Below are 15495 nucleotides of genomic sequence, written 5' to 3'. Positions count from 1 at the left end.
CAATGGTAAAAATGGTATTTAATCCTAGCATCATCAACATCACCACTTTTATCACACTAGTTGTCATAATCACAATATGTGTTGGTTACCTAAACTAAAATCAGTCGGTATAAAGGATATACTTTCAAAGCAATTAGAATAAAACCACAATGTAGGGCCTACCAGCAATGACTGTGGCTCTTGCAAGCAATCCGCGTCCGTTCTGGGAATCCGCTAAATCGTTGTAAAGTATAGTTAAGCCATTGGTCGATGAGTGGAAGGGCTGAAGGACGCCCTCCCCAGAGATGCTAGAAACGGTAACCGAGGGTGAGTTGAGGCTGTCAAAGATATAGACATAGCCATTCTCTGTTTGGATGTCGTCATATTGCAGTTCGATACGGGTATTTGACGGGCTGGCAAAGTACCAATAACAGACCGTGTACTGTCGGAGAGTGCTGCCGTAGTTTGGAGATGAGAAAGGTATCGATTGATAGTTGCCGAGGTCGAGAGAAACAGAGCCTCCACACGAAGACAGAACTGCTGTAGGATCCAACGTCTCATGTCCTAACAACAACAGGATTAACAATGACAAAAATCACTGACAAACCCTAACTTATTGACCAAGGACAATTTTCGTTCAGAATTCATTCATACACACAGCTTATTTTTACAGAAAAGGATGGTGAGCTACAATCTGATAATTCGAAGATTCTGCTCTTACTACTGTCGCAATGGTTTGTCGGTTGGGCCTACATGTGTCATAATGCTGGAAAACAAACGAATAAGTCACCCATGAACAAGGTAAATATATTCAGGCCATTTCAGGGAAACGTACAGATCTGTTGAGCGGTAAAAGCTATTTTTCCCGTCTATTCCTGACAATTGGCCGTCTCTAAATCTTTCCTAACAACATATGACCAGTGGCTACAATCTCTGTTCCGTACTGTAACTCTCTCCCTTTCACTCGCCATCCATACATGTCTGAAGATATGGCTGCTTATTTACCAGTACTGACCCCTAGCTGTTTCTACCGCTGCCAATCTTAACTTGTGTCTGCCCTAGCCGTGCACCCCAGCGAGTACACCCCGTGTGGGTCTCCTCTACCAGTCTGACCCTTTAAAGCAACTCCTTCCCTACTGCTCACTCTCGTACTCTGACCCCTAACCTACCAACTGTTCCTCGTGGGAGCTCCTCGTCTACACACGCCACCCTTTGCTGCTTCCTCCAGTCTATGGCTCCCCAGTGACTCCCCCTATACAACGTAGGGTCTTTCCGCACCTGTGACTGCTCTCCTGGCAATTAATTTTTGTGGCATCTAGCTCCCTCGTGGCTCCTCCCTTACCAATCTCCCTGCAGTGGCTCCTCCCCTCCCGATCTCCCTGCTGTGGCTCCTGCCCTCCCGATCTCCCTGCTGTGGCTCCTCCCCTCACAATCTCATTGCTGTGGCTCCTCCCCTCCCGATCTCCCTGCTGTGGCTCTTCCCCTCCCGATCTCCCTCCTGTGGCTCCTGCCCTCCCAATCTCCCTGAAGTGGCTCCTCCCCTCCCAATCTCCCTGCTGTGGCTCCTCCCATAACAATCTCCCTGCTGTGGCTTCTCCCCTCTCGATCTCCCTGCAGTGGCTCCTCCCCTCACAATCTCCCTGCTGTGGCTCCTCCCCTCCCGATCTCCCTGTTGTGGCTACTCCCCTCCCAAGCTCCCTGCTGTTGCACCTCCCTTACCAATCTTCCTGCTGTGGTTCCTCCTGAACCAATGTGTCTGCTGTGGCACATCCCTTTCCAGTTTCACCTCTCTGGGAGCTCACTCTTCTACTGTTGCTCCTCAACCACCCTCTACACCTGTGGCTCCCCTTTTTACGAATCTTCTCCCACGGATCCTTCCCTAAGTCTCCCCGCTAAGCAAATGCTCCCTACTACTCTCCCACTGTTGGCTCTATCCCTACCAATGTACACTGTTAGCTTCTAGCTCCCTTGCCAATCTCCTTTCTGTAGCTCGTTCACCCTTGACCCCTCATCCTCACCTGCTAAGCTGACTTTGATTGTAACACCTCTCCCCGGGTTCCTCCACTGAGAATAAAGCCAGATCACCAGGCTATTGTCCAAGGTGATGACGGGGTCTAAGGACAGAGTGCCGGACAGACTTGTCAGAGGGGTGTTGAACCCACTGCGAATGTCCAAGAAGACTCCAGACCCCGTGTCTACACTCAAGAACTCGATCTTGATCCTTGTGCCAGGAGGACTGGTGACATACCAATAGCTTCCGACGTAGACACTCGTCATGGTTGAAAAGTCGTTGGAAAGAAACGTGAAGCTTGGCGTACTGGCAGTCAGGTTGATGTGACCACCGCTTAAAGCGTGAGTGACATTCGGGTCAAACGTTGATGTCATCTCTGTCAACCAAGGTCAAGGAAAGATAGATTACGGATTCAAACTGAGTATCTCGTGGTTAGCAGACTGATTCCATCATTGCTCTCTCATGACATGAAATGCTTTATATGCAATAACGTATTTTACCCATGGTTTACTCTGTATATTTACATAATATTGACTGGCCTTGAGGGAGATACTAGAAAATATGGCCCAAACTGAAAGAATTATTGCCCGAATCGAGGACGAGGGCAATATTCTTTCAGTGCGCGCAATATTTATCTGGTATCTCCCCCAAGGCCAGTCAGTACAATAATTATTACCTATCCCCTAGGTAGATTAGGAAAATGAATACGGCTATACACTATGATATAGATCAAGCCACATTTGACAATCTGTAGATCATCACCAACATGTCGAATAATTGAAAATCGTTATAACGAACACGATTATAACAAAATTACGGTTATAACGAAGTAAAAATGTGGGCTGCAATGTCATCCACTCTACGTATTTCTATTGTTCACTTGTTCGGTTATAACGAAATTCCGATATAACGAAAGAAAATTGCCGGTCCCGAGGGGTGATCGTTATAACAGGAGTCCACTGTATATGCAAAACCCCGGATGCTCGTGATATGCTCTAATGTCGCCTGCTGAACTCCACGACCCTGCAAAATCCCAACTGCAATTGCCTCGCAAAACTACCTCGTATAGGTAATAATTACCTATATTCTACGCTTTTCGATGATATTTTTTCATATTTGTTTGTATATTAGGACATGCATGCTGTTAATGCACTACAATTTACAAATGCTGTTAATGCACTACAACTTGCCAAAGTCATGGCTCTAGATCTTCATGGAAAGTAATATTGCATAACTGAGAACAAAAAGAAAAACAAAACAATGACCGTAAACAGAGGTACCTTGGAAAGTGACCTCGATGTCAATTGAAGATGAGCTCTGCACTGCACTTGCAGCGAACAGACACGTCATTTGGTTCGAGTCTGAAATTACTTCATGCGGTGTGGCATCAATATGATAAAACTCGGCTAGGCGTGCTCCGGTAGCGTCCACCACTACGAAGTTGTCGTAAAGCTCCAGCAAAATCTGCACGAAATGGAGCTTTACCACCATAGACGAGGGGGCTACAATATGCCACATGCAGTAGGCAGGGTTGCCACCTGGTTGATGGTTGTTTGCTTGAAATCTCTTCGTCTGTGTACCATAGTCCAGTGTGATCGTACCCCCGCATTGTGACGGGTCGGCCGACAAGAGATTTACCTTTCTTGCTGAAAAGAGAATTTAGGTCATGTTTTAAAAAGGACATTTATTTATGTCAATCTTGTGTCAGTTTTAGCTGCATTCTGTTTTGCCCTGTTCTGGATTATTGGTGTCACACACACACAATCAATGATGGGCGTTCAAGCTGCATTGTTAGTTCAATGTCAAGTGATAACTAACAACACCAAAAGAATTAACCCTCCGATATTAGAACATGCTCATACCATGTCATACTCCCCCGTGTGGTGCATTTCTCTCTCCCCTTTTCCTCTTTTCTATTTAGTGGACTGAGAGACTGATAGAATTAAACGTAGTAAAAAAAAAATCACTGCGAAGGACTATGATCATAACTTATGAAAACTGTTCGTTTTACTATAATTTATTGTACGGGCAGAGCGAGCTCGCCATTTTCACTTTGCCATTCGTCTGAAATGTATTCATTAAAAGCTTAAAAGTGATCGCATTGTTCGAGCAATGAAAATCATTTTCATGTTGCTAAAAAAGCATAAAAGAAAGGGAAAATGTATGGTTTGCTAAAGGCATATCTTAGGGGCACACTCGAGGACGCGAGGCTACCATCTATACACTAAATTTACTCATAAGTAAATATTAGTGTATTAGATATTATAATGTATATCAAATTATGATTTTTGGCCCCTAACGGGGCGAAAATTTCGCATTATCAGTTATGAAATTGACAACTTTTATGCAAGAAACGCGCCTTTATTGTTCATTTTGGTCTTTAGATAATTGATTAATTATCTGTTAAAGGGGGCATTTGGGATTGGGGGGCATTTGGGATTAGGGGGCAAACACTCGTTTTGCCCCCCCCCCCCCCCCCCCGCTTCCGGGGCCCTTGCTTCTATCATACCCAATCCAAGCAAGATTATTATCCGCGGAAACAAACAAGCAAATCCCACGCAAGTACTAGTGCGGCACCATCAGTCTAAAAGTATTTGTCTATTATAGCACAGGACGAAACCTGATTCCCTTTTATTCTTTGACACACACAAAAAAAGAAGAAAGCAGTATTACTGTAGAGAGAAGGCTTTGGGATAGAAATATAGAATATAAATGTTTTGGCTAAGCTATCTGCGTTCTTGAAAGACATGCGCTCACTGTGAAAAGTTTCAACTTGGTAAGCACAGTGAAGCTATGTAAATCCCAACAAATTTTGAAAGGAATTTGCGATGACAGATTTTTTGATGTTTTACATAGTTTGAATCCATGGGTTATTGACTTGACTGTGAGCAGGTTTCTAGAGTGTTTTGATTTTATGCATACTGTAAAACTATGGTCGTTCATATCGCAAGCTTTCAATATGTTTTTATTTCCTTTTGCTAACGGTACCAATTGATATTCTTAGAAATCGATGATAAAAGAAATTACATTTTCCTGCAATGATCATGTCACAAAAATCATACCAAACAATGCTATCAAAGAGACGTAATAACAGGTACATCACGAGGTCATATATTGGTATGGGGAAATTCTGTCTGTATATGTACCAGAAGTCACCGTCTGAAGGGAAACTAGAATAATGGCCGTTCCTTCAAAGACTGGCCCACTGCTTAGTCGAAGTGAGAGTGAGCTTGACTTGCTGATGAATTCTCCGTTGTCAAGGTACTTTGCATCCACTCCAACACCAAGAAGGCTTTTGTGGCCATCATAAAGTCGAAGCGATTCGTTCTTGCGAAGATCCAGGTCAATGATGTCCACCTTGATCACGGCACCTGGTAGAGCGTGGAAATGCCATGTACAGCTTCCATCAGCTTCAGCGAAGCCAATGGGGACTTTGGGGGCTTGGAGTCGATATGATGGAGTCTGTGTATGAAGTAAGAGGAACCCACCGCAATATGGGGTGGGAATGGTATCACCGACGTCTACTGCATGACAGGCTGTGTGTGAAAGAAACAGAGGAAGAGAAAACTTCAGACAATCTCAAAGTAAGACTTTTATGAAAACAAATTCGAAAACAACGATCGTTCTTACTATCCGATCTGAGACAACATAAGGCTTTCGTCACAAAGGGGAGGGGGTGGAAGGAATGATCAAGTGCGACGAGTACAGTATTGTTGGGTAACGCATCAAACCCCGTCACACAGCGCTTTACGGCCTAATCACGGCCAAAACACGTCAAAAAGTGGTCTCCCGTGAAGCAGACGATGTTGTTCGCGTTGATGTCGAGTTTAAGACGAGCTACGGTCGATTTATAGACGTGGCAGGACGCGGGGAAAAATTTGAACGGCGTCGGACGCGGTAAAAAGTTTTGAATTGCTCAAAATTTTATTCCGCGGACAACCACGGGCGGCACACGGGTAAAGACGTGCAACACACTTGAAACACACGTGATAATCCGTGTTCCTGCAGTGATTAAAACTTGGGGAGACGCGGTAAAGACGCGAAAGTTTAGCGGTCTGTCACGGGCAGAGCACGGTCATCTGACGCGTCGGTATCACGGGAAATAGCATGTGTTTAGCGGCTTATCGCTGACAAATGGATTTTTTCCGCGTACACACACGTGGCTGGACGTGGTTGGCCGTGCTTAGGCAGTGCTTCAGCAGTGGAACAGCCGCCAACGGCCAAACCCCGTACAAAGCACTGCCAAACCAAAATTGACCACAAAATTACCACTTACGACCACGTCCACCAGATTTTTATAACTTTTTGTACGTGATTTGGACGTGGAGTGCTGTGTGACCGGGGCTTTAGGCATCAAGAAAAAAAAAATCCCCTTTGTGCCTGAGTTTGAATACTGTAGATTTTGGTGTTCATGTAAAATTCATTCATTCATTCATTCTTTCATCCATTCTTTCATCCATTCATTCATTCATTCATTTATTCATTCATTCATTTTCCATATCAAAATCATACAAAATCATCGCAAATATATACAGCAATCACTGACAAAGAGAATTTGTACGATACATGCCAGAGTGTGATAGTGCACTTGTACACTGTATTTTGATATGTGTGAAGTTTATCTTATAAAGAATCTTCACATGAAGAAATTTAACCCGGTATCCAGTGAAATATTGATTGTTCAGTTTTTTTAATTAGAGTTTCTTTCCATAAGCCACATAATGGAAACTAAACCGGGAACGATAGGACAAAGAAATTACAAAAAAGAAAGAGAGAGAGAGAGAGAGAGAGAGAGAGGGGGGGAGGGAGGGAGACGGGTAAAGAATGGGGAAAAAGTATGAATGTTCTTGCATTTACTGGAATCCTCATCATTTATATATTCACCATTCTGGATGTCCGTGGATCTCATAAGGACACACTAAAAAGACAGTTAATGGTTTAGAATCATAAGATGATATTGTATGAAAATGATCATTACAATTTTTGTTCTTGTTGTTACAGGTTTTTTACCCCCGCCCCCCGCGCCATTTTTACTGCCTTTACTTCATAAAATGGATGATATAAAGGATATTGACTAGAAATTTCGAACCACGTGCAGCGTTAAAACAATAGTGAGCGTGATATGTGTACACAGATTGCAATCTCAAACAAATTTCATCTCGTCAGCTGCTTTGTTAGAAAATGCGGTTTTTAATTTTTGACCAGCATCAAATAGTAAAAGAAAAAGATAGATTGCATGGAAAATAAGAGAAAATTGGCGCATTGCCACAGGCATCGTTGCATGTTTAAGTATTCAGTTCATTGAAACTTTATCATCATCTTGAACTTTGTTATCTAGGGAACCTTAGTCCACTTTAACACCCGTAAATGTGATCTGTTATTAAGAGTTAATTCTAAGTGCCTCATCATGCGTATGTCCTTTTCAACCTTCGAAACTATGTATTTCTCTTTAAGGAGGTCATTTCAGCCGACTCTGATAATACTCACATGTTCATGAGATGCGTGTATGGGAAACAAATCTAGCAGACCACATCCCTGAAGTATTAAGTCAACATCAAGTATCTACGGCTTATCATATTTGTTTTGTTTCAAATCTAAATACTTGAATACTTGTAAATAACAAACACTTCAGCATAAAAACCAACAAAACGTGCAGGAAAAATTACAAAGTGGCAACTATCAGTACCATTATCTCTAGTTCGTGTTCATTGTCGAGATTGATCAAGTTTATATAGAGTAAACTCGTACAACTTTATCAATACATTTAGAAATCAGAAAAACGTTCTTTTTTAGTTGTTTTGATATGCCCTTGGAAATGTTTGTGTTATCTCAAGACGCAGATGATTACAGAACTTTCACGCTACATTATGGATTCACAGTATTACTCCATAAAATGAGAATCGTTACAACAAAATCATTTACCATGTTAGCGTATATCCTGATATTACCTTCATTTTGATACGATAACACGATACATTAATTTCAATGCGTTTCATTTGTTTCGTCTTCAGTCTTCTTCCCTTATTCCTATCTATGGTTTTCTTTTCTTTCGATTTCGCATTTTCTTTGTTATGAATTCATCAAATATGAACTGTTTTCTATGTTCATGTTATTTGTAATTCATTGCACTTTACCCATGATGATCCTCTCTACTGAGGTCTCAGTATGTAGCTTATTAGTGTTGGGATTTGGCATGATTGTGTTTGTCAAATATTCGCAGCTCCCCACAATGACAAGAGAAGAGGCACTGCAGGAACCGGGAGAAACGGTACGTTACTATGGTAACCTTGGTCCCTTAAATCTCAAGGCACTTCCTAGCACTACGACGTGGAGAAACGCATTATATATAAAAGGAAAAGATGAATGCGTGAACAGTATAATGAATTTATGAAACTTATTCGTTATTGTGAATGAAGCTGATGTTCATATGTCTCTTCTACCATATATGTATGTATATATATATGTATATCATAATATATGTTTACCAACTTTAGACATTTCAGATCGAGGTCGAAAGACAAGGAAATTCATTGAACGGGATGAGTTTAATGAAATCTTTAGAAATATTTTGTTGTGTAACAAGCACAGTTTTCATTGAAAAGATTTGATTTTCTTTATCAAGATGGTGATCTTTACCTAAAATATATGAAAATAACGTTAATCGTTTACATTAGAACTCTCCATATGTATGTAGGACCTACATGTATATACATACATACATACATACATTTTATTTATTTTTAAGATTATCTTCTCTTCATATTATTCTTAAACAGAGGAGGGGCATACAGGAATAAAAAGGTCGGTTGAAAGACATTTCGGTAATTTTCCCTTATACAGGCTGTGTATAATCATGTGTAGACAAAGGGATCGTGTTTGTCCTTTTCACACATCAAGTGGATCAAGCACCTGATTTACCCCCAGTCTGCAGGTGCAGCTATCGTTAAGTAAATTAGACACGATACGGACGACAAATAATGATTTAACCCAAACAAGATAAGTACACATCCGTGATACTTAGATTGCTAGTGTGTCAGTGATCCCGTGAACTGTCCTTTTCTTTCCCTAGTTGGCATTCAGCCGAGACCACGCCTCACTTTTTCTTTCTTCTTACATTTCCTTTTTATAATTGATACATTATTACAGTGTTTGAAAAACCTCTAGCATTAATGAATCGATTGTTATGCAATGAGAGCCAATATTTGATAAAATAGATAGACAAACCCCCGTTATTGTAGGACATGAGCACTTTATAAAAATGACACCATTTACTATGATAACAGGAAAAAGAATTGCAGTATTACAAGTCTCATTAAGAAAAAAAAATGCACACACACAGAAGAAAAAGGAGGAGCGTAAGACTAAAGGGGGTTTCACACCGAGCTTTGCGTAGAGTTGCGTAGAGTTGCGTAGCGACTACGCCGAAATCGGCTGCGTACTCATGAAAAATAATTGTGATGATCCGCGCAGGATTTGCGTAGTCTCGGCGTAGGGTTACGTATGGTTGCGTAGGAAGCGCGTATCAACGTAGCGTATTCGGCGTGTAGCGGGCGTAGAGTTGCGTACATAAACGTAGGTCGGGCGTATAGGCCGCGTAGACTTGCTTACAGTTGCGGGAAGTTGCGTACTGCGGGCGTATGCACAAATTAATGTAACTGCAAAGCTACTTCAGCATAGCCTTCTGCTTTTTATTCCACTAATTGCCTGCTGTTCAAACATGATGTGATGGGGAGGTTAAATCCATTGCTGGTACATTCAGTTTTCCAGCAATTAGCTGTCCTAGAAACCGCATTACCATAAATACGAACGTTTTGCAAAAATGAGAAAAGAGAAGAAAATAAGATATTGCAAGAATCCGAATTAAGAAGTGTGTGGGCCAAATCTCGGATCCAGCGGCGACCAAGGGGCAATACGAGCAACTGATGAAAAACACTGCATGCCGACAATTAGACCGGGGGCCCAGAAGATTTATTCAGCTGAAAAGGGTCACACTTTTTAATGGTCTCATCGTATAAGGATGTGTTCAAGGGTCAATAAAATGAATTGCTGGCAAGTCACATCCTGTACCGTAAGCCTAGGGACCACAAAAAGGGACCCCGAAAAATCGATTTATTCAGCCGAAGGGGGTCACGGACAAAAGTTGGTGGATATTGTTCCTTTGGGTGTACTTATCATGAAAACAGCAATGCCAGCTATTTTATCCTGTACGGGGCCCCAGACAGTAGCCCCAAAGGGCCCCACAAATATGGTGTTATTCAGCTGAAAAGGGTCACGGCTAATTTCTTTTGCAATGGAAGTAGTTCCCATCGGAGATATCCGAAACACCAATGCCAGCTATTTTATTCTGTACGGAGCCCCAGACAGTAGCCCCAAAGGGCCCCACCCTCCATAGGCCTACGTACAAACACACACAAACATTGATTTTATTCAGTTGAAAAGAGTCACGGCTTATTTCTTGTGCAATTGAAGTAGTTCCCATCAGAGATATCCAAAACACCAATACCAGCTATTTTATTCTCTACGGGGCCCCAGACAGTAGCCCTAAAGTGCCCCACCCCCCATAGGCCATACGTACAAACACACACAAACATTGATTTTATTCGTGCAGTTGAGAAGAGTCACGGCTAATTTTTTTTTTTTTTGCAATGGAAGTAGTACTCATCAGAGATATCCAAAACACCAAATCCAGCTATTTCATCCTGTACGGGGCCCCAGACAGTAGCCCCAAAGTGCCCCCCCCCCCCCCCACACACACACGCATTAGTTTCATTCAGCTGAAAAGGGTCACGGCTAATTTCTTTTCCAATGGAAGTAGTACCTTTCAGAGATATCCAAAATACCAAAGCCAGCTATTTTATCCTGCACGGGGCCCCAGTTAGTAGCCCCAAATTGCTCCCTTCCCCCCCCCCCCCCCACACACACACATTGATTTTATTCAGCTGAAAAGGGTCATGTCTACTTTCTTTTGCAATTGGAAGTAGTAGGCATACTCATCAGAGATATCCAAAACACTAAAGCTAATTATTTTATCCTGTACGGGGTCCCAGACAGTAGCCCCAAAGTGCACCCCCCCCCACACACACACACACACACATTAGTTTCATTCAGCCAAAAAGGGTCACGGCTAATTTCTTGTGCAATGGGAGTAAATAATACCCATCAGAGATATCCAAAGCACCAAAGCCAGTTATTTTATCCTGTACGGGGCCCTAGACAGTAGCCCTAAAGTGCCCCCCCTCTCCACATACACACACATACACACACACACACACACACACACACATACATACACACACACACACACACATTAGTTTCATTCAGCTAAAAAGGGTCACGGCTAATTTCTTTTGCAATGGAAGTAGTACCCATCAGAGATATCCAAAATACCAAAGCCAGTTATTTTATCCTGAACGGGGCCCCGGACAGTATAGCCCAAAACACGGGTAATTTCTTTTGCACTGGAAGTAGTACCTATCAGAGATATTCAACACACCAAGGCTAGATATTTTATCCTGTACAGAGCCCCAGACAGTAGCTCCACAGTGTCCCATCCATTATACATGTACTGTGAATCAGCTGAAAATGGTCTTACAAATTCTTTTGTAACGTAAATATCAGGCCCTACTGAACAGGGATATCACAAACACCAAAGCAAGTTATCTTATCCTGTATACGGGGTCCTATAGGTTACAGTAGCAAAACACTCAAGAAATTTGCAAAGGAAGCATACAACTGTACTTCTGTATAGTGCACAATCAAGATGACCATATTACGAAAACCAGTCATTTCATCTTGTACTGGGCCCAGTACAGTAGCCATAAAGTGCCCCTCCCCCACATAATTACGATGACATCATTTAGCTGAAAAGAGTCATAGTTGTTTTTCTTTTACAATCGAAGTAGGCCTTAATTTACATCATAGATACCCAAAACATCAAAGCCAGTTAGGTTTTCCCAGCCAATTTCGCACTTTTGTTGGTTCAGTTGATAGAGGGTTCGAATTCGTAAAATGGGTATTCAAATTGGCTGGTACCCTACATTCATTCAAATTCGCCTTGACTTGCCGAAAAGGGTATTTCAGTCATTACATTTCGCGAAAGACAGTCAAATTCCAAACGTGTTAATTCAAATTCAAATCATGCTATTTCTTTGTTTCAGATCATTTTAACATGTCTTTCTATGTGTGTTTTCGTTTCATCTATGAATTACTGTTATAAAGCAGTAAAAGTATCATTTTCTTATCTAGTATAACTGGATTTGGTTGTTCTGTAACTAGACTGGTAACGCTCCTTCTCTTTCATATACATGTCATGATAGGCCTATCACGTGTACCAGTAATGCACATTAACTTCATTTTTTATAGTCATGACAGCACAGTAGATACAGACGTATATCTCTAGAAAACATAGAAAGAATTATTTAAAACATTTGAGAACATTTGCCTTGACTTGACTTCTTGGAACTGGCCGACCGCTCGTAATAAAGCGCTCGTAACGGCCAGATAATTTGTGGCTTCTTACTTCTTCAGATTCAAAAAGCACGTAAAAAAAAAAAAAAAAAAAAAAAAAAAACTGGTGTCAGTCTCTTAAACGAATTCGAAAACACGAAGTGCTATGATGCTTACAAAGCAATAACTACGATGAAAGAAAATAAGGAAAGAGGCCAAGCATGAACATATCTGTTTAATTGACTGCAGAACATGTTAAATTAGATGGCCAGAAATCAATTTGAATGAACGAGAGCAGCATGTAATCACGTGACTATATCATTATGAATGAACGGATAGTGGAATGGTGCTTGTCTTATATATGGATTTCAGTTGAAAAGTGTTATTTAGAATAAGGTTAGAGGCAATGTGAATGTTTCAAAATAAATTTGAATGAAGAGATTATGACATTGAACTACCATGTCATCTAGGCGAAATTTTTGCTAAATTTAATTCAACATTAAAGAATTCGATTAAAAGAGGTGCGAAATTGGCCCGGATACAGGGCCCTTGACAGGTATAACCCCAAGGTATCCCCACCCCATATGAATTAATTGTTTTTAAGTGAAAAGATTCATGTATGCCTATTTTCCTTGGCAGTGGAATTGACAGCTGAGATACGTAAAACACAAACCCATCCAGTTAAGGGGCCCCCAGCCATAAGCTGGAAAGTGCTCCCGTATTATTTTATTCTAAGTGAAAAGAATCACTGCTATAATTTCTTTTGCAATGGAAGTAGTACTCAACGAGGTATCAAAAACACCGAAACCATTTATATAGCTGTACGGAGCCCCAAGTGTCCCCACATGTAATTCCACTATCAAGACCTGCATCCCGATCTATTCAATCTGTCAGATCGGGAGAGAGCGGCAAAAGTGTACGGGAACCGAGAGCATCGTAGCAGCAGCGTTTGGGTGATGGGGTTGGATCTGGCAATTTTACAGATCGGGAAGAAATTTTGAACTGGTTCAAAATTTCTTCCCCATCTCCCCATTAAGATTGACCTATTTTGAATCGTAGCTCAAACGGGGAGAGAGCAGTGACAGTGTAAATACCGCGGGATGAGCGTAACAATTCAAGGTTTTACTGACCGTAGTAACAGCGGCACAAGAACGGGAAGTATAGTCTAAACTAGACACCGACAACATGGTCCCGCTGCTGCGCCGCTTTCTTGATCAAAGCACGACCTTCCCGCTTTAACGACGCTCTCACTAATATAAGTTCTCTACTCCCGTATAAAATCAAGGCCTGTTCCTACGACGCTTCATTCCTGCTTCGATAACGCTGTTGGCCGCTTTAGCTACGCTGTTCCTACGCTTTCCCCGCTCTCGCCGCTCTAAAATCGAACGTAGCCGATACGCTGGAAAATGTTTGCCAGAACAGCAAAACTGATGATGATGAGGAGGACGTTGTCGTTGTCGCGAAAATGAAGACGAAGGAGCGCATATTTAAGAAGAAGAAGAGATGCAAACAATAAAGAGAATAAAGCAAAACACTTTGGAGCTGCTGTGTGGGGCCCCGTGCAGGATATACGATGGATACTGCTTCCATTGCAAAAGAAATTAGCCGTGACCCTTTTCAGCTGAATGAAACCAATATGTGTGTGTGTGTATGTATGTGTGTGTGTGTGTGTGTGTGTGTGTGTGTGTGTGTGTAGGGGGCACTTTGGGGCTACTGTCTGGGGCCCCGTACAGGATAAAATAACTGGCTTTAGTGCTTTGGATATCTCTGATGAGTACTACTTCCGATTGCAAAAGAAAGTAGCCGTGACCCTTTTCAGCTGAATAAAATCAATGTGTGTGTGTGTGGGGGGGGGGGGGGGGGGGGGAGCTCCTTTGGGGCTACTGTCCAGGGCCCCGTACTCGATAATATAGCTGGCTTTGGTGTTTTTGATATCTCTGATGGGTACTCCTTCCATTGCAAATGAAATTAGCCGTGACTCTTCTCAACTGCACGAATAGAATCAATGTTTGTGTGTGTTTGTACGTATGGCCTATGGGGGGGGGGGGGGAGGGGTGGGGCACCTTGGGGCTACTGTCTGGGGCCCCCGTACGGGATAAAATAGCTGGTTTTGGTGTTTTGGATATCTCTGATGGGAACTACTTCAATTGCAAAAGAAATTAGCGGTGACTCTTTTGCAACTGAATAAAATCAATGTTTGTGTGTGTTTGTACGTATGGCCTATGGGGGTGGGGCACTTTAGGGCTACTGTCTGGGGCCCCGTACAGAATAAAATAGCTGGTATTGGTGTTTTGGATATCTCTGATGGGAACTACTTCAATTGCAAAAGAAATAAGCCGTGACTCTTTTCAACTGAATAAAATCAATGTTTGTGTGTGTTTGTACGTAGGCCTATGGAGGGTGGGGCCCTTTGGGGCCACTGTCTGGGGCCCCGTACAGGATAAAATAGCTGGCATTGGTGTTTCGGATATCTCTGATGGGAACTACTTCCATTGCAAAAGAAATTAGCCGTGACCCTTTTCAGCTGAATAACACCATATTTGTGGGGCCCTTTGGGGCTACTGTCTGGGGCCCCGTACAGGATAAAATAGCTGGCATTGCTGTTTTCATGATAAGTACACCCAAAGGAACAATATCCACCAACTTTTGTCCGTGACCCCCTTCGGCTGAATAAATCGATTTTTCGGGGTCCCTTTTTGTGGTCCCTAGGCTTACGGTACAGGATGTGACTTGCCAGCAATTCATTTTATTGACCCTTGAACACATCCTTATACGATGAGACCATTAAAAAGTGTGACCCTTTTCAGCTGAATAAATGCTCTGGGCCCCCGGTCTAAATGTTTTTATTCAATTTCATGTGAATGAAGCCACAGGCGTTCAATAAACTCCTGACACGACATGCATCAAGAATTACACAATAAGATACAAAATTCAGGAAATCTTTAGAACCTAGCTTCAAACTTGCAATAATCTTCACTTGATCGAGATGACCAGCAGCATTATCATGAATTAACTTCAGGTTCGTGGAGATACGTACAACATCCACCTGCCAGACATGG

At 42.2% G+C, this 15495-nt stretch overlaps 1 protein-coding gene across 1 annotated transcript in view; it reads right to left on the bottom strand.

The window, feature by feature from the left end:
- The window catches only part of LOC139714931 (scavenger receptor cysteine-rich domain-containing protein DMBT1-like), a 33006-nt gene that overhangs the window by 11233 nt on the left and 6278 nt on the right, over positions 1-15495 (bottom strand). The window contains exons 2-5 of the mRNA XM_071626581.1: positions 5137-5526; positions 3271-3636; positions 1998-2366; positions 163-543 (exon numbers count right to left, since the gene is read on the bottom strand). Coding sequence (XP_071482682.1) covers positions 163-543; positions 1998-2366; positions 3271-3636; positions 5137-5526 — 1506 coding nt within the window. The remainder of the gene's footprint in view (positions 1-162; positions 544-1997; positions 2367-3270; positions 3637-5136; positions 5527-15495) is intronic.

Source organism: Diadema antillarum, unplaced genomic scaffold, assembly GCF_040938485.1.
Source record: "Diadema antillarum isolate AM-2024a unplaced genomic scaffold, OU_Dant_1.0 seq00002536_RagTag, whole genome shotgun sequence".
NCBI lineage: Eukaryota > Metazoa > Echinodermata > Echinoidea > Diadematoida > Diadematidae > Diadema > Diadema antillarum.
This window is presented reverse-complemented; position numbering and strand designations above follow the sequence as displayed.